The sequence below is a fragment of the Octopus sinensis genome, linkage group LG15, assembly GCF_006345805.1.
Source record: "Octopus sinensis linkage group LG15, ASM634580v1, whole genome shotgun sequence".
Taxonomy (NCBI): domain Eukaryota; kingdom Metazoa; phylum Mollusca; class Cephalopoda; order Octopoda; family Octopodidae; genus Octopus; species Octopus sinensis.
This window is the reverse complement of record NC_043011.1, coordinates 59,798,609-59,819,548: the sequence shown is the minus strand read 5'-3', so window position 1 is coordinate 59,819,548 and position 20,940 is coordinate 59,798,609. Positions and strand designations below refer to the sequence as shown.

Genomic DNA, 20,940 nt, shown 5'->3' with positions numbered 1-20,940 from the left:
GACAAAGACAGGTGGTGTAGACAACAAAGAGATGTATTAGTATAATGCTCAGGAAGTGAAAAAGCCTTTAACGTTTTGAGCCAATGCTCTTCCACAGAAACGAACACAGAAAGAAACATGGAGAGAAAATAAAGAATGTGTAGTGGCTAGCGATCTAAGTGAGTGTATATATATATATATACACCTATATGTACAGATACACCTATATATACATACACATAATATGCATGTGTGTGTATATATATACAAGTGGGTCTGTAAGTGCATGTATGTGTGCTTGTGTCTCTTTGATTTGACATCAAGTGATAGTTGTAAGCATGTCTAGCTATGAAGAAATATCGCCTTGCCTCGAAACAAGTGTAAGCTAACAGTAGGAAGGGCATCTGGCTGTAGAAAACCTGCCATAAATTGCATAGTGACATGGCATACTTTAAGTTATAGAGTAAGGTCTTCCTTTGACATGTTTAAATTCTTTCCTCTGCTTTAAGTTATTTTGTAAAATGGTCTTAATATGGCAACAATTGTTATATCTTTAGGATATAAATACAGAAGTACTAAGCTAGTCTTTCTTCATTGTGGCATAACTATTTTGAAAACCCTTTAAATAATGCAGGTGAGTAGTTAGGCAAGAGACATGATGTGTGCCTATAAATGGAAACACTGAGAAGATACTGTATTACAGGACATAGGTTGCTTAATGTTTGTATTATATTTCGGAAAAGATTCCCCTAATCAAATATAAAAAAGTAATCAAAGATTTTGGTGAACTAGATAAAATGCTTAGCAGCATTTTGTCCATCTTTCACATTCTGAATTCAAATTCCACTGAGGTCACCTTTACCTTCCTTCCTTCTTTTTAAGGGTTGATGAAATAAGTACCAATTAAGCATTAGGGTCAATGTAATACCCGTCCCCTCAAAATTTCAGGCATTGTGCCTATAGTAGAAATTACCATTATTATTATTTTTTTTTTTTCCTTCTTTCTTCAAATTTTCTTCCGTTTCTCGCCGAGTGTTTTCTGTACACCTAGGGCAGAGAAGCTCATCATCATTATTATTATTATTATTATTATTATTACTATTATTATATCAGTCAAGATGGACTTACCTCCTTTCAGTCGAGCCATTTCAGGGGTTCCAAAGAGAAGTGTAAATGACAAGGTATTAAGAGCAATGAGCTTATTGTAAACTGTTTCATTTAACCAGGATGGCCTACTGAAATTGTGATGTCTCTGTAAAATGCAAAATAAAAACAAAAAACCAAGAGAAACAAATAAATATATAATAAAAATTTAAATTCTTGAGACATTGGTAACAGAAAAATCTAGTTTCAGACATATCTTTATATATAAAAGTAAGGTTGTGTGTCTGTCTCCTATGATTTAGATTCCTAACTACTCCCACATTTTGCGGTGCAGTTTAACACACATACCACCTATGTCACTATCTTATAGTCGTGATTCATATCGAGCCCTTCTGGGTATTAGCACGCGTCTACAATGAGTCTACGATTTAAAAAAAAATTTACCATCATTTTTTTCCATTTTAATGCATTTTTTCGCTATTATATAAGGGAAGTAACTCTCTAAAAATGTCTACGATGAGTCAACGATTTAAAAAAAAATTTACCAAAATTTTTTTTCCATTTTTAATACATTTTTTTGCTATTTTTTGGCTATAACTCTCTAAAAATGCTTATATAGTTATTTCCCTTACAAACCCGAGCAACGCCGGGTGATACTGCTAGTTTTATAATAAAAATTTTGACCAATTCATCCTTAAACCAATTAATATTGTCCCATGCGTGGCTCGTTTGGTTTGGTTTTTAACCCATTTTCTTATCATTTTTCTACTGAAAAAGTGTTTTTGCTTCAATTAATTTTTGAAAATAATTTCGTAAAATAACTTTGCCATTATTTGGATCCCTTTTAGTCATGAATGCTGGGTAATAAACAATAGAATACAATCAGGAATAGAAGCGGCTGAAATAGGGGTCCCTACGAAGGATATCTGGGACAAGGTTACTTGACAGGATGTGTAGTTTGGAGATAAGGGGAGTCTCTCCGGGTAGGGGCATTATTTCTCTGCATTGAGAGGTCACAGCTCTGGTTACCATGGATGTGGGATTAAAACATTGCAGGAGAGTAGAGTTCTATATTTAAGGGATATTTGATGATTATACCCTCCAGCCTTCATCGGGTGTCTTGGGGAAATTTCAAACCTCGGTTCTCATTCCATGGGCATATGGCGTAGTGGTTAAGAGCGCAGGCTACTAGCCCCAAGATTCTGAGTTCGATTCCAGGCAGTGACCTGAATAATAATAATAACATCAAAAAATACCTTAGGAATGAGAACCCAGGTTCGCAATTTCCTCAAGACACCTGATGAAGGCTGGAGTGTATATGAGCCAAAATGTTGTGTTAACAACAAAGAAGATGAGGACAAATATCCGTCAAATGTAAATACTGTAAATAATTGCAGGAAACGATCACAAAACAGATTCAAGCTGAGCCAACTGACCAAAAATGTAGGGGTAAACCAAGAATGAGATGGTTGGATTACCTTCCTGAGGATCTCTACTCCAAAGACCCTCCCAGGAATATTTGGCAGGTTGTTATCAAAAAAATTTATGGCATGCTCCTAACAGTTCTGACTCACCGCATTAACTATGGTAGCCTGCACTTGGCTATATATTCTGTATACAGAAGGAACTCTTGGGAAATTTTCTAGTATCATCATTTTAAGTAGCCAAATCACTAAATAATTTCCATACCATGATCAACATAGTGTTTAAGTGATTTAATGGTCTTTATTTCACGATAAAACCAAAATAGGAATGGAGTTGTCACCATAGAAACCAAAGACCACGACACACTTCTCCCTTTAGACATAACTCTGTTTAATATTTGAACAAGTAAAATTTCACAGTTCTCTCCCTTGCCCCATTTTAGGAGCAATTTTTATTAGCACTAATGACTCTTCTTCTCAATACAGTTATAATTTCAACAACCAGAAAATAATTTTCAGCTCACATTAAAAAGGCACCTTGCATTTAACTATATGTCCTTTATGCAGAAGGTAACTCATCAATAAAATCTTCCTATTTGGGCTTCGTTTAGTTTCTGTCTACAAAATTCATTTACAAGGATTTGGTTGGCTTGTAGCAGGACTGAACCCCAAACCACAAGGCTTGTAGCAGACTTCTTAACCATGTAGCCATGTCCTACGTCTGGAAAGATTTCATGAACTTTAGACAAGTTTCTTTTATCTTTTCCTTGTTTCAGTCATGATACTGTGTCCATGCCAGAGCAATGCTTTGAGAGATTTTTAGTTGAATGTATCGACCCAGGTACTTATTTTTTAAAAGCCTGGTAATTATTCCACTGGTCTCCACTGCCAAACTGCTAAGTTACAAAGATGTAAACACACCAACACTGGTTCTCAAGCAGTGGGGAGAAACATACACACAAAGACACAAACACACACGTGCGTATATCATCATCATCATCATCATCATTTAGCGTCCGTTCTCCATGCTAGCATGGGTCGGACGGTTCAACTGGGGTCTGTGAAGCTGGAAGGCTTCATCAGGCCCAGTCAGATCTAGCAGTGTTTCTACAGCTGGATGCCCTTCCTAACGCCAACCACTCCGTGAGTGTAGTGGGTGCTTTTTACGTGCCACCCGCACAGGTGCCAGACAGAGCTGGCAAACGGCCACGATTACAAGTAAGAAAATGGAGAAACAAATTTAGTTTGTTCATCAACTTACAGATATTAAAATGTTGGATTATCTATTCATTTTTACAAATGAATAGTCCTTGGGTGGTATGGGTATATCTTTCAGTGATGAATCAATCCATATTTTCTCCATTCCAAGGACTATTCATTTGTTAAATGAATAAATAATCCAACATTTTAATATCCGAAAGTTGATGAACAAACTAAATTTGTTTCTCCATTTTCTTATTTGTATTATAAATTTACGGTAAAAATATTTCTATACCTTCACCCGTTTAATACAATAAATGACTTAATTGCATTGCAATTAAAAACATTTACGTATTAAGAATTTGGGTACTTTACCAAAAGTATATTGGATAAATGCTATTCCATAGTGGGTTACACCCATAACCCCTAACTTACTTTGTATATATATATATGTATGTATGTATGTATATATACCATCTACCACATCCATTCACAAGTCACTTGGTCAAGGTGTCATGCAAGGTGACAGGTTGGGAAGGAAGCTCCTTACCCCACAGCCATGCCTGTGCCTATTTCATATTTCAAGATTAAAACATTGAAGGGAGTAGCCTGATGGTTAGGCTACTGCACTCATGATTGTGAGATTGTGGTTTCAATTCTCAGGCAGGGCAATACATCATATTCTTAAGCAAGGCACATCACTTTACACTGCTCTAGTCCTCTCAACTGTAAACGAGTAAAGCAGAAACAGACGGACATCCCGTTCAGAAGGAACTGGGTACTTAGCTTTATGAGCCCCAGAGATCGAGACAGCAATGTGCAGGGGACTCACTACTCCCTAATACTAAAACATTATGTAATTAAAAATATAATTAATTGAATGATAAAAAAATTGAACTCACCTCACAAATTAAAGTGTCAGCCAGCATCCAAACATAACTGATGTTTTCCTTGGGACCACCAGTTACCCGACTGAGAAACTTATAGAAGGGCTGCAAAGAAAATATCGAAACAGCTGTGAATGTACACCTTCAAAAGAATTATTCCTTTATTACCAACGGAAGCAGTGTTAGTACCAAAAGATAATCTTTATATCCAACTTAATGTCGATGTCATGTTTAGTCTTGGGAGATCCTTTCACAAAGACACATGGTGCATAAAGGCACTGGCACAAATCATAGCAGATGAGAATTGTCTGTTACGGGTGCTGGAATTCCCTTATTATGAGATTTCCGTCTGCTGGATCTCATCAGTGGTGGGTATCCGATGACTGCATACCAGTCAAATCTCACTGCCAAGTTGGATTCCAAAAGGGTTAAACGTGGCAATTTATTAGCCCCCGTTTTGTTTTATAATCTTCAAAGCATGCCTTCTTTCCATGCCCTCCACTCATAACAACCATTAATTTAGAGTAAGGTAAGTATTGAAGTTTAAATTTGTGATATACTTAAGAGTAAGTCTAAGGGAGGTAACTGGAGGACAAAAGAAAATGGATTAACAGGGAAATCCACAGAAGTGTAAGTTGACCAATCATTAGTTTCAAATTTTGGCACAAGGCCAGCAATTTCGGAGTTGGGGGTGGAGGGGTAAGTCGATTACATCAACCCTGCGTTAGCTTGTTCTTTTTTTTTTATCAACCCTGAAAGAATAAAAAGTGAAGTTAACGTTGGTGGAATTTGAACTCAAAATGTCAAACTGGAAGAAATGGCAGCAAGCAGTTTTGTTCAGCAATCTTACGATTCTACCATTTTAGAATTGAAAATGTATTGATAGAGAAAAGGTAGATATAACCTAGAAGGAAGAGAGTAGCAGACACTGGAATATGCAGCAGTCCTTGGAGCCATTAGTACCGTCCAACCCTTTTTTTACCACACCTTGTACCTAATCATTATTTTCCTTTTTAACTTCCACCAACCTTTCCAACATCATCATCATCATCATCGTTTAACGTCCGTTTTCCTTGCTAGCATGGGTTGGACGATTTGACTGAGGGTTGGCGAGCCAGATGGCTGCACCAGGCTCCAATCTCGATCTGGCAGAGTTTCTACAGCTGGATGCCTTTCCTAACGCCAACCACTCCAAGAGTGTAGTGGGTGCATTTATGTGCCACAGGTATGAAGGCCAGTCAGGTGGTACTGGCAACGGCCACGCTCAAAAGGTGTTTGATCAATAAATACTTTTATTTTTAGGTAGTGCTTTTGCAGAGGCATTAGAACAGTCAAGGCCAAATGGTGGCCCCTGGGCCATCCCAACAAAATACATTATCTTCAATTTTTCTATAGTTCTGCAGCTTACTTAATGCTGAGCCATGTCTTTTGTGGCTCCACACTTCTTGAAAATGGTTGCACATCACAGCATTTGAGTGCCATATGGTACACGGGTTACTGGTTGAGGTATTCAGCTCATGATCGTACAGTGAGGAGTTTGACACCGAGTGAGGCATTGTGTCCTTGAGCAGGACCCTTTATTCCACGTTGCTCCAGTCCACTCAGCTGGCAATAATGAGTTGTACCTGTAATTAAAAAGGGCCAGCTTTGTCACATTCTGTGTCATGCTGAATCTCCCTGAGAACTATAAGGGGTAAGCGTGTCTGTGGAGCGCTCAGCCACTTGCCATGTTCATTTCACAAGCAGGCTGTTCCGTTGATCGGATCAACTGGAAAACTTGTCATCGTAATCTTGCGAGTGGATTTGGTTGATGGAAACTGAAAGAAGCCCATCGTATATATTTGTGTATTTCACCCCCACCAGGCTTGACAACCAGTGTTGGTGCGTTTACGTTCCCATAACTTAGCGGCTCGACAAAAGCGACTGATGGAATAAAGACTAGGGTCGAAAAAAATAAGCCCTGTGGCCAATTTGTTCAACAAGCATTCTTCAAGGCAGTGCTCCAGCATGGCCACAATCTAATGACTGATACAAATAAAAAACCAAATGTCTCCTTATTCTTTATTTCTAACAAAACATTTTTTTTCCAATAATTACTTCCCTTAGACTTCATCAGATTTTGGAGTTCTTTCATTCTTCATTCAGCTCTAAATGTTATGTTCATGTAAACCAGTGGGTCCCAAACTTTTTGGGGCTGCTGCCCCCTTGACACCCAGGCCACATTCCTAGCACCCCCACCCCAATTACCCATCACAAACATAGACCTTTTTCTGAAGCAAATTCAAAGCAACTGTATTTCAAAATGAAGCTTAACCTAACAAACCCATTATTTTGTTGTTTTTACAAGAATTGTTACCCCATTATCACCCCCACTTTTCATCAATGCCCCCTTGGAACTTTCCACCATCCCCCAGGGGGCAATACTGCCCACTTTGGGAATCACTTATATAAATCATTGGTTCTCAACCACTTTCTTTTAATGGACCCCTTTGATTTCTATTTCACTCAGGTGGACCCTCAAAGCCATTTGAGGTCCAGAAAAATCCTCTGATATTTCTATGACAAAATATTTCAAAGAATTGTAGAAAAATTGTCAAACATTTTATGAATTGCAGAAGTGTAACCAATTTATTACACATGAATTTTAAGAACAAAATCTTAGATGGACCCCCAAGGGTCAAATGGACTCCCAGGGATCATAGGGACCCCCCCAAGGTCATACAATATATTTCTATGGTTATGACGTCCTGCACGTGTTGCCACAACACAGACTATGGGCAGTGGTTGCATATACCACCGGACATAATTATCAGAGCAACTTTGTTCAGTGTTTTTCAACCAGACATTGTAAAATGAAAAGAAATAAATTTTGAGGATGTACCAGTCTACCAATCTCCATATTCTCTATCGTTATAGTTATTGCTTATATACGTATATAAAAAGCACCCATTACACTCTTGGAGTGGTTGGCATTAGGAATGGCATCCAGCTGTAGAAACCATGCCAAAAAAGACTAGAACTTGCTGCACTACTCTGGCTTATCAGTTTCCCGTAAAACCGTCCAACCCATGCCAGCATGGAAAAACAGATGTTGAATGATGATATGATCTTCTATGAGTTTCCATCTACCAAATTCACTCACAAGGCTTTGGTTGACCCAGGGCATAAGTAGAGGACATTTGTCCAAGGTGGCATGCAGTGGGACTGAACCCGAGAATATACGGTCAGGAAACAATTGTCTTACCCACACAACCACACCTGCATCTAATACACCTGTGGGAGGATGCATTGCAAAATATTCTGCGAGCATCGATAAAGGAACTGAAATATCAAAACCTTCTTACTTTATTTTTCTTCTCTTCTTCCTTGATTGCGTGGGTTTTCAGTTCCTGTTCCTTCAACATGTCGTATCTGGGACAATCCTTGGAAATCTGCAACGTCTACAGATTAAGAAATAAAAACAAAAACACAGTTTAAAAAAATATAAAAAAAAGCAAACCAAAAATGAAAATTCTTTTAAAATTCTGTAAATTACTACTGACATACAGATTCAGAAGGAAAAACCTACTACTACTACTACTACTACTACTACTACTACTACTACTACTACTACTACTGATGGAAGCACTCCGTCGGTTACGACGATGAGAGTTCCGGTTGATCCGAATCAACGGAACAGCCTGCTCGTGAAATTAACGTGTAAGTGGCTAAGCACTCCACAGACACGTGTACCCTTAACGTAATTCTCGGGGATATTCAGCGTGACACAGAGAGTGACAAGGCTGGCCCCTTTGAAATACAGGTACAACAGAAACAGGAAGTAAGAGCGAGAGAAAGTTGTGGTGAAAGAGTACAGCAGGGTTCACCACTACCCCCTGCCGGAGCCTCGTGGAGCTTTAGGTGTTTTCGCTCAATAAACACTCACAACGCCCGGTCTGGGAATCGAAACTGCGATCCTATGACCACGAGTCCGCTGCCCTAACCACTGGGCCATTGCGCCTCCACTTACTACTACTACTACTACTACTACTACTACTACTACTACTACTACTACTACTACTACTACTACTACTACTACTACTACTACTCTACTACTACTACTACTTACTACTACTACTACTTACCACTACTACTACTACTACTTACTACTACTACTACTACTTACTACTACTACTGCTGCTGCTGCCGCCACCACCACCACCATCAATACGACTACAATTGCTCCTGGGAAAAGTCATTTAAATTCATCATGCCTCAGTCTACTTGGCTAGCAAACAGTTGTCCTTCAGACCCAATAGAGGTGGCTTTACATGGTGGGTTCAACTTGCTGGAAATAGTAAATAAATCTCCCTCAAAACATTAGATAGTATAGACCAGGGTATATTATGCCTGAGGAAAGAAAAACTAGGATGGGATGATCATGGCTGGAATGTCTTTGATCATGTGTGTGTTCAATAGACATTAACCTGGAGCTAAACAGGAGCACAACACAGATTACATTTCTAATGAGCCAATGAAGGAGTCTGTATAGGGATGCTTGACCTGCTAGAAGGAGCAGCCAAATCTCCTGCAAACTGTTGAAAGCAAGGGCATATTTTGGCAATGTAGTGCAGAACACATTATCATTGTTGTCATCGTATTGTCACTGTGATCATTTCACGTCTACTTTTCTTGCTGACAAGGGCTTAAAGGTTTGATAGTATCTTATGAATTGAAGGACCCTGTGATATGCCTGGGTTCCAATTTTGGCATAGTTTCTACAGCTTCATGCCCTTTCTGATGCCAACCAATTAACAAAGTCTACTCGGTGCTTTTTTTCTATGGCACCAGCACCAGTGAGGTCCTCTAATAACCGGAAAGCCTAAAGAACCACTATATTTAAAAAAAAAAAAAAAAAAGGGAGAGAGATTCATTGGCTAATATGATGCTATACATAGATACTATGACTACATTGGATAATGTAGTCCTTGATACACTATGTCTAAATAAAGAAAATGTAAAACAGGATGGTCACCCCAGCTTGAAGGTTTTAGAAGGGGGCTGCTCATACAGAATTTTGACCTAGGGCTAAGCAACAACAGGGGTTAATTGCTCTACATTCTCTAGAGGGGAAGATATTTATGTTGTATGATATTTGGTAAGCCTGTATTAATCTATGCTGTTTATGCACATGCCACTGGTTAATTTGAGTTATTTCCCTTAGCTCATTTATGTCTAAATTATGCAAATTACCTAGACCATGTGTTCAACTCTTTGCATAAGTCTAAGTCTCTTGGCTGCTGGAGATAAAGTTGGACAACTGTTGTCCTGATGACAGCTATTGAGGCAGAAACATGTGCCTATGACTGTCCTCTTATCTCCAGACAGACTGAAAGACTTTTCCTTGATACCATGTCAACTTTGGAGAATTCTTGATTCTTAGGGTTATCTCCCCTTCTCACATGGATCTGATCTTAATTGCCACTTGATTATCATGACACATCCTCTGCAGGCAGAAATGATTTTTAATAAATCAAGAATTTATGCTGTATGGTACTTGATATACTTGTATTTATCCATGTTATTCCAGTTCTATATCTAAGAGATGATGAGTTCGATTCCAGGCAGTGACCTGAATAATAATAATAATAATAATAATCATCATTTAACATCCATTTTCCATGCTAGCATGAGTTGGATGGTTCGACCAGGGTCTGGGAAGCCAGGAGGCTGCACCAGGCTCCAATCTCATCTGGCAGTGTTTCTACAGCTGGATGTCCTTCCTAACGCCAACCACACTGTGAGTGCAGTGGGTGCTTTTTATGTGCCACCGGCACGGAAGCCAGTCAAAGGAGCGCTGGCATTGGCCACGTTTGGACGGTCCTTTTACGTTCCACTGGCACGGGTATCACAACTACAATTTCCATTTGATTTTTATTTAGATGTTGATGTACTTGACTCAATAGGTCTCCTCAAGCACAGCAGGTTGCCCTACGATCCAAGGTAAGCACAGCAGGCAATCCTATGATCCAAGGTACTTTGGATGGGCAGGGGCTGCTATGTGAAGCTGGTGCAAGAAACAGCCATGAACTCAAGTTATTTGTCGGGTCTTCGCAGTCACAGCATATCTCCAGGGGTCTCGGTCTTTCGTCATTGCCTCTGTGAGGTCCAACGATCGAAGGTCATGCTTGACCACCTCATCCCATGTCTTCCTGGGTCTACCTCTACCCCGGATTGCTTCAACTGTTTGGGAGTGGCACTTCTTCACACATCACTCCTCATCCATCCATAGTACATGATCATACCAGCGCAAACGTCTCTCCTGTACGCCACATCCGATGCATCATATGTCCAGCATTTCTCTCAGGGCACTTACACTCTGTCATGTACGCACACTGACATTACGCATCCAGTGGATCGTGCTAGCTTTATTTCTTTCGAGCCTATGCATGTCCTCCGCAGTCACAGCCCATGTTTCACTGCCTTGAAGCATGGCAGTTCGCACACATGCGTCGTACAATCTACCTTTCACTCTGAGCAAGAGACCCTTTGTCACCAGTAGGGGTAGAAGCTTTCTAAACTTTGCCCAGGCTATTCTTATTCTAGTGGTGACACTCTCTGAGCATCCACCTCCACTACTAACTTGGTCACCTAGGTAGCGGAAACTATCAGCTACTTCTATTTTCTTTCCCTGGAGTGTGAGGGAATCTGTTTTCTGAGTATCTGTGGTGTCTATTGCCCTGTGCATCTGCTGCACATGAAAGCTATTTTCTCGGTTAATTTTCCTTTGATGTTGCTGCACCTCTTATGCGTCCATAGCTTACACTGGGCACATCTTATGGAGTTTCTCCCTACACCTTTTCTACAGATCGAGCAGGGCCACCTACCTGAGGGTGTGTGTGATGAGTTCACCTTCCTACTTACTATAACTTTGGTCTTTGCTACATTGACTTTAAGGCCTTTTGATTCTAAACCTAGCTTCCACACCCAAAATTTCTTTTCTAGTTCTGGTAGTGATTCTATTATGAGGGCCAGGTCAACAACATAGAGGAGCTCCCAAGGGTAACCTGTCTTGAATTCTTCTGTAATAATAATAATACTAATAATAACAACATCGAAGAATACCTTAGGAATGAGAACTCAGGTTCGAAATTTCCCCAAGACACCTGATGAAGGCTGGAGGGTATAACAGCTGAAACGTTGTGTTATCAACAATCAAGATGAGGACAAATATCCATCAAATGTAAATAATGTAAATTGCTCAAATACATGCCACTGGTCACTCTGAATTATTTCTCTTCACTCATTTTCGTTTAAATAATGGTAAACTGCAAACTTACACTGTCCTCTTCAGTAGGAATCATACTAACAGGTATCGGTTGCCAACTGATGTTGGAATTCCAAATCTGTCCTCCATCAGGTGGGTAGAGACCAGCAAGGTTAGAATAAGCACTCATCAAACAGCGCTGTACGGCAGAACTCTGGACATTGATCTGCAACAGAAAGAGAATTGTGGGAAAATATTTAGTGTCACAGACTGTTGCGAAAACATAATAAAGAAAATATATATTTCTTTACTGCCCACAAGGGGACAAACACAGAGGGGACAAACAAGGACAGACAAACGGATTAAGTCGATTACATCGACCCCAGTGCATAACTGGTACTTAATTTATCGACCCCGAAAGGATGAAAGGCAAAGTCAACCTCGGCGGAATTTGAACTCGGAACGTAACTGCAGATGAAATACGGCTACGCATTTCGCCCAGAGTGCTAACGATTCTGCCAGCTCTCCACCCAGAAAATAATAAAGAAAATATATTTCAGCAAAGTATTTAGTTTAACCGTTTGGTAACCATTTTGCAGACAATGTCATCATCACTGTTTAACATCCACTTTTCGTGCTGGCATGGGTTGGACAGAATTTCTACAGCCAGAAATAGGGATGCGATCCACAGAGGACCAGCTTCATTTTGATGTATGATATATGTTCCTGTGTTGGTAATTATACCTGTCCTAAACAAAATGGCATTACTTTTTGACTCACCCTCGTATTTATATGTATCTTATATACATTTTGCTTATATACATGTGCGTATATATATATATATATATATATATATATATAGAGAGAGAGAGAGAGAGAGAGATGACAGGCTTCTTTCAGTTTCCATCTGCTAAATCTCCTCTCAAGTCTATGATCAACCTGGGGTTATAGTAGATGTTTGCCTCAAGTGCCATGGAGTGGGACTGAACTCAAGACCACATGGTTGAGAAGCAAGCTTCTAAGCCATACAATCATGCCTGTGCCAATTAGTATGACTCAATTAATTTTGAAGCTAAAATACTCATCAATTTGGCAGAATTTAGTAAGTCAATTAATTTGTTCATAATCAGGCAGGTATTTGGAAAACAACAGTAAAAAAAAAAGGTTTTTTGCAATAACGGAAGTTTTTAATTTAAACCTTTCGTTACCAGATTTTTGCTGAAATGCATTATTTTTGTTTCCGTTAATTTTGAAAATAATGAAAAACTTGATTAAAATAATCATCTTTATTTAGCTGGAACATAAATTAACACGCAATTTTAATGGAAGATTTTAATTTAGATCACAACAAAATATAAAGTTCATATCATAGAACCATCCTAGAACCAAGACCATACCCAGATGGTTTTTGTATCAAAAGGGTTAAATATGAACATTTTAAAAATATTTCAAGAAAGAGATGTTTTTTTTTATGTAAGAAGTAAAAGTGGTCTTAAGTGAGTGTGTTGTAAGGAAATGTTTAAAATAATAAACAAATTGAGGTCATTTGACTGATTGTTTGAAGAGAAGTCATATGATACATGTGTTGTATGATTGCTAAATATCATATGACTGCTAAACAGCATATGATTGCTAAATGGCTAAGATGAGTGAAGACTATTTTAAGAATTATGTTGTTGATAAGAACAAGAATACACATTATAACACGTGGAATGCAGAGAGAACTCGCAACAGAGAGAATGGGTGTTACACAGAACACAGACAGAACACAGAATGTGTAACACAGAGAAGAGGCCGAGGGCATAGAACGCATAATTTGTAGTAGACATGACATGTAGGACATAGCACACAGAACACATAGCGTGTAACATGTAAACACATGTAGCATGTTGAATATGTGGACACATGGAACACAAAAACACAGAATATGCAATGCCACCTGATTGGTACTGATGCCAGTGGTATGTAAAAAGGAACATTTGAGCAGGGTTGAATCCAGTGCCGCCTATTGGTACCTGTGCCAGTGGCATGTAAAAAGCACTATTCTAGTGTGGTCATTACCAGTGCTGCCTGACTGGCCCTTATGCTGGTGGCATGTAAAAAGCACCTACTACACTCTTGGAGTGGTTGGCGTTAGGAAGAGCTTCCAGCTGTAGAAACCTTGCCAAATCAGATTGGAGCCTGGTGCAGCCTTCTGGCTTGCCAGTCCTCAGTTAAACCATCCAACCCATGCCAGCATGGAAAGTGGGTATTAAACGATGATGATGATGATGAGCACACCAAAGACCCATCCCTGCATCAAATCTATAGTTTTAATTGGATTTGGTACATTTATATCTTTGGTATCCTACCAACACTTGATGTCTTCAATGTTCTTTATTTCAATGTGAGCTCTATGTTATTGTGCCTAGCCATTTCTGGTGTTGTGTGAGTTGATATGCATTCATCATCATCATCATCATCATTTAGCGTCCGTTCTCCATGCTAGCATGGGTTGGACGGTTCAACTGGGGTCTGTGAAGCCAGAAGGCTTCATCAGGACCAGTCTGATCTGGCAGTGTTTCTACGGCTGGATGCCCTTCCTAACGCCAACCACTCCGTGAGTGTAGTGGGTGCTTTTTACGTACCACCCGCACAGGTGCCAGACAGAGCTGGCAAACGGCCACGAACGGATGGTGCTTTTACGTGTCACCGGCACGGGGCCAGGCGAGGCTGGCAACGGGCACGAACGGATGGTGCTTTTACGTGCCACCAACACGGGGGCCAGACAGAGCTGGCAAACGGCCACGAAATGGATGGTGCTTTTAAATCCATATAACATAATTGTATAAATATAATTGGTGTTAGGAAGGGCATCAAGCTGCAGAAACCTTGCCAAATCAGATTGCAGCTTGGTGCAGCCTCCTGGCTTTCCAGCTCCAGTCAAAGAGTCCAACCCATGCCAGCATGGAAAGCAGATATTAAATGATGATGATGATGATAACACACAACAGAAAACATTGCATATAGAACACATAGAATGCACAGGATACATAACAAGCAGAACACATAATAAAGGGTAGAGATAAACCAGATAGAATACAGAACACATTTGCATGTAAAATATGTTGAACACCTAGAATGCATAAGCAGAACACATAGAAAACTAGAATGCATAAGACATAGCATAAATAAACTATAGAACACATACTATGTAGAAAGCTAAACATAGAACACATAACAAGCAGAACACATTGAATAAATGGAACAGATGACAAAGAGAATAAGTAAATCACAAGGACAGCAGAACACGTATGGAAAACAAAAACGTATCGGATATATTAGACCTAAGCGAGAACACAGAGAATGTGAAAGATAGAGAACAGCAACGGAACCAGGAACAACAACACATACAACATACTTGACACAACGAAGGAGCCCTGTTGAGGTTGTATATTTAGACGTCAACAAAATATAAATATAGGTGTAGGAGTAGCTGCGTGGTAAGTAGCTTGCTTACGAACCACATGGTTTTGGGTTCACTCCCATTGCGTGGCAACTTGGGCAAGTGTCTTCTACTATAGCCTCCAGCCGACCAAATATACATATACATATATATGTATGTGTGTGTGTCCGATGCTGGTGTGTTTATGTCCCCGTAACTTAGCAGTTCGGCAAAAGAGACCGACAGAATAAGTACTAGGCTTACAAAGAATAAGTCATGGGGTCAATTTGCTCGACCAAAGGCGGTGCTCCAGCATGGCCACAGTCAAATGACTGAAACAAGTAAAAGAGTAAGACAGAGACTATAATTAGCTTTCTTAAGAAGAGAATAATTAATTCTAAATGAATAAATAAAATTAGAAAATGAATAAAAAAAAACCCTCTGGTTATGATGTGTTTACCATGAAATGGTTACTGGCTCTGCTAAGAATGAACAATCGACTCATGACTACTCGCACATCTACAATGAAAATGATGGTGATGATGATGGTGATGCTACTATTGTACATACCCAAATATGCATGGTTACATCAAGTGGGATATATGTATGGCCATGTGGTTAAAAGTCCACCGTGTTTTATGGCACATAAGATGCCCTTTTTTTTGACCAAAATTATATCTGAAAAATAATCCCACCCACTGCAAAATTGGGGTGAAATTATTTTCTAATATACAAGTTCATGTAGCACATAGTGTAAACATGCTGGTGCCATATAAAAAGCCCCACATGAAAAGCATTTGTGCTGGTGCCACATGAAAAGCTCCTGTACCAATGATGTGTAAAAGGCACCCATGCTGGGGTCATGTGCTCAGTACACTCAGTGAAACAGTTGGTGTTAGTAAAAGCATCAAACTGTAGAAGCTTTGCCAAAAAAAGACAACTGGAGTTTGGGTGCAGCTCTCCGGCCGATCAGCTCCTGCCAAACCATCCAACCCATACCAGCATGGAAAATGGACATCAAATGATGATGACGATCATCATGATACACAATAAGCCCCTTAGAGTTTACCCAAATCTCACGAACAAGGAAGACAATTGACCTCAATTGCTGTCCAGTGAGATGAAACCCTGAAATGCTGGGAAGGGAAGGCCTTAACCACTTAGCTTTGTGACTACGAAGCAAAACACACACACACACACACACACCAATTCCTTGATTAACTGTTTAATTCAATATTAATTCCAATGAATTCACCTCATCATGAATGTATGTTTCATTTAAAAATCCGTTGTATCTCTGCCTTAAGAATTTTCCAAGATGATATTGCTGCAGCTTTCCAATCTGAAAAATAAATAACAAAATAAATGAAGTACAAACAAAAGAGAATAAAAGAAAACATAATTACCAAATAGGTAAGGGGTGGGGTGGCAACAAAAAAGGGTGGCTGGTTACAGAAAACTCTTCTCCAACAAACTTGTGCCTGATCCATGGGTCCACAGAGAGATTTTTTTCTTTCTCAGACAAAAACTGAAGCTTCAGGCGTTTTAATGATGCACACACATTAAGTATGTCCTTTAAATAAAGAATTTACTCAAGAGTCGGTTCTATTGCATACACTGAATTTTATTCAGCCTTAACGGTGTCATTGCAAACCAGTTAATTGTTTTTTTGTCTCTGTGTACTTCAGATTGGTTAATTCAATCTTGTTCTGATAATGACATGAATACGTGATATTCACCGGCTGCAAAAATAGACAAATATCTACTATCTGTCACTCTTGTACTCACTTCCAGGTCAAATACACACACCCACCCACCCAATGTAAACTGGAAATAGTCATTACTGCTTGTAAAAGCAATTCAGTACATGATGTGTGTTTGAAAAGCTCATGACAGCGGAAAGTGCTTAACATAACAAGAAAACCTTGCATAAGGTCTGTGTCATTCTGGGTTTTTTTTAAAGGTTTTATCATATAATTAATAATTTTTGATTTAAGAAAATCTTTGTTCAAATATGTCTACACACACACACACACACACACATACATATACAAAATAGATGGTTTGGATTTACTTACGTTAGATAGCCATCCAAATCCTTGGGGCCAACTGCCTTCTTTGTGCATATCTGTGGGAAATGAATCTATAGGGGAACGATCGCCATGTCGGTAAACCTATAGAGAGAGGGAAACAAAGGGAGAATGTTAGTGACTGGAGAGAGAGAGAGAGTATTTCTTTATTCACCATAAGGTTGAGAAAAAGAGGGGACAAAACAAACGTTGGGGTCAGGGTATCGAATGAGACGAAACATGAATAAACAAACAATTAATATATATACAATTAAATGAAATGAGTGATTAACAAAAAATGAAGCGGAGGACGCGGTCGACCCCACAAACCACATACTCACACTGAAGACTTTGCTTTATCCTTTTTTACATTCTCGATTAAATAGGTTCTTTCACTCGCAACATACTTGCTATAGACTTCCATCTTTTATGAAACACACTTTGCGACAGGCATTTCTTCTCCAGCCTTATTTTCCGTTTCATGTGGAAAACGAAAAAGTCGATTAGCTCGAGACTGGAGATAAACATGCCTGTTGCAATTCCTTTTACTCTCGTCTTCCACACTACTTCTTTCGCCATAGCAACTACCAAAAGAAAACAGGCTCGCTCCTCCCTATTCAGGAAGGTCGGCGGAACTATCTTAATTACAGATTTGCTTGACAGTTGTACTCTTCTCGAATGCGACAGCAGGTGTTCGACATAAGTCCAGAGTTCAGTCACCTTGGGGCATTGCACAATCGCGTGCAGGACAGTTTCACTGTCCCTCTTACATCTTGCACAAACCGGCGAAGGTGCACACCCATGTCTAAAGAGCTTATCTCGAACCGGTTAAAGCTCCTCTGTAACATTGCCAGGCCAGGGACTTTTGGTAATTATCCATAGGCCCCGGACCGAATGTTCTTTGGAACAGGCTGGCCAGTTGATTTTCGTCGAAGCCCAGAGTTTCTCCTAGGACGTCGTCACACTTAAACTCTACTACCCTCTATAGAAGAACGCGGTAGTAGCCCCGCCACCGGCGTTGCCCGACTGGGAGAGAAGCACGAGTGCCTGATAGCACTCTGCATGCCACATGCCCAACCTCGGTCTACACTTGATCCATGGGTTCAGTTCGTTAAACGATGTGAACTGTGGAAATAACAGCTTGACAAACGGAGACCACACCTGCTCACCGTCCAGGTAAATCCAGAGGTGCCTAAGCCTGAGCGCATGTCTGCGCATTTTTAGCCACGGCATCCCTAACCCACCGTTCAGCGGCTTTTGGCAGCAAATAGAGCGCCTTACAAGAGGTCTGCTGCCCCTCCACAAAAAGCGAAAGAGCATGCGTTCCAGTTTGTTCAGCCACGAATCGGGGCAAGGCACTACGGTTAGGCGGTAAGTGATTACAGAGGCGATAAAGAGAGAGAGAGAGAGAGGCAGACAGAGAGAGAGAGAGAGTGAGAGAGAGAGAGACAGAGTGAGAGAGAGAGAGTTCAACTCTTTAGCATTCAGATTATCCTGTCAAATAAAATTCTTATTTATCCACTTTGGTTCCAATTCCTCAAGCATTATCTCATAGCTTTGAGATTTTAAAGATGTCATCATCATCGTCATCATCATTGTTTAACGTCTGTTTTCCATGCTGGCATGGGTTGGACATTTAAATAATAAGGGTAAAAATTGATATTAATTAAATTAATATCGATTTAAACCAGTGGCCCAGCATATTGAAAAAATCTGAAGATTCAGAAAACTATATTACATACATATAAGAAAAATGACCACTAGGTGGACTTCTAATATGCTAAAGGTAAACCCCATATGGTCTGACCACTAAGAAAAAATTGTTCTCAAAAAAATTTGGCAAATGCCAGAACGTAAAGCAAGCAAGACAAATGAAGAGATACAAAACATCATTTATCTTTTCATTTGTCTTTTTCGCTTTACATTCTGGCATTTGCCAAATTTTCTTGAGAACAATTATTCTTGGTGGTCAGACCATATGGGGTCTACCTTTAGCATATTAGGAATCCACTTAGAGGTCATTCCTCTTATATATATATATATATAACAATTGCAGCGTGGAAGGTGTTTATAAGTCATTTAAGAAACACACAAAAGCCGTTAGATTCACTTCAACATTTATATTTAATTTGTCAAAATATTTTCGTCGCTTTGAGACCGCGACCTGTTCACTGACAAAACTTCGTGCTGTATCGTCTCAAAGTGACGAAAATATTTTGACAAATTAAATTTAAATGTTGAAGTGAATCTAACAGTTTTGTGTGTTTCTCAAATGGCTTATAAACACATTCCACGCTGCAATTGTTTTCATTCCAGCACACGATCTCAGATCAAGTCACTTGCTATGCAAGTACATCTCCGTAATATATATATATATGAAAATACTACACTCATTATTACATTAAGAGATTATTATTATACTGTAAATTGGAGAGAAGGAATTGGAGAAGGTACTCGCTCTTGGTGTCCAGGGAAATCTCAGATAGACCGGGGTTCCTTGATTATCCCTAGAGGTCCTCCCATACCAAGAGAGCCACATCTCTATCATGTCCCCACCTTTTTTAAACCTTTGCATACTATGTATATGTCCCTTCCTTTTCAGTGTATACCATATATACCTAACTTTTTCTTTTATCATTTCATTATATATAAACCTCCCACACTTTATGTCTGTCTTTGTATTGTCCCCTTCATCCCAATAGCAAACAAATGAAATCCTCATCATCATCATCATCATTATTATTATTATTATTATGTTTTTTCCTTCTTCCTTCAAATTTTCTTCTGTGTCTAGTCAAGTGTGTTCCTGACAAAACCCTTTGTAACCTTTCGTCCTGTAATGTCCCTTTATGTTTACTAATCATGTGTGTCAGCCCTTGTGGCCAATAAAAAGAATTAATTATTATTATTATTTTATTATTATTATTATTATTATTAATTCTTCAAACCTTGGCAGAGGGCTATAGTTGTTGTAATTGCCAGGAATATATTTTAACGAACAACATAAAAATAGAAAAACAAATCGTATGTAAATTACAAATATATGGATTAAAGCAAAAGTAGGTTGACATTAGATATATCATCAACAACAACAACAGCAACAACAACAATGCCCCCCCCCCCCCCGGAAACCAAGACTTGCTGGTGGAGCACAGTAAGACTACAAAGTGATCGATGACTGGTTTTGTGCCATCAGAAGAGAGAACACAGATAAGGCCCGTGACCTACTTTGACCTTTTGATAGCATTGGAAACATTAATAGAACTTACTGACTGGGAGACCTAATTAGGAAGTTGGCTCAGTTCGGGGTGGGGTGGGGGGGAAATAAGGAATAAGTACTTTGTCATGGCTGACAGAAGAGATGATGTGGCAGATCATCTGCTGTTTGCAGGAGAAGGAGTGAAGAACTGGGCTAATAATGCTTGGCAGAGACCCCACTGGTTGTCAGGGGAGGGGTGCAAATGAAATGGCAATTTCTTACACCACCACCACAACGAATATGAAGTGCTATGTGTGTAATATATATATATATGCATATATACATATATACATATATATATATGCATATACACATATGCATATATACATTATAGACATATACATGTAC

General features: G+C 39.4%; 1 protein-coding gene across 1 annotated transcript in view; it reads right to left on the bottom strand.

Moving 5' to 3' along the window:
• LOC115219844 (prostatic acid phosphatase) overlaps positions 1 to 20,940 on the bottom strand; it is a 42,359-nt gene that overhangs the window by 12,430 nt on the left and 8,989 nt on the right. The window contains exons 2-7 of the mRNA XM_029790129.2: positions 17,343 to 17,438; positions 16,520 to 16,606; positions 11,914 to 12,066; positions 7,939 to 8,034; positions 4,610 to 4,699; positions 1,108 to 1,231 (exon numbers count right to left, since the gene is read on the bottom strand). Of these exons, the coding sequence (XP_029645989.1) occupies positions 1,108 to 1,231; positions 4,610 to 4,699; positions 7,939 to 8,034; positions 11,914 to 12,066; positions 16,520 to 16,606; positions 17,343 to 17,438 (646 nt within the window). The remainder of the gene's footprint in view (positions 1 to 1,107; positions 1,232 to 4,609; positions 4,700 to 7,938; positions 8,035 to 11,913; positions 12,067 to 16,519; positions 16,607 to 17,342; positions 17,439 to 20,940) is intronic.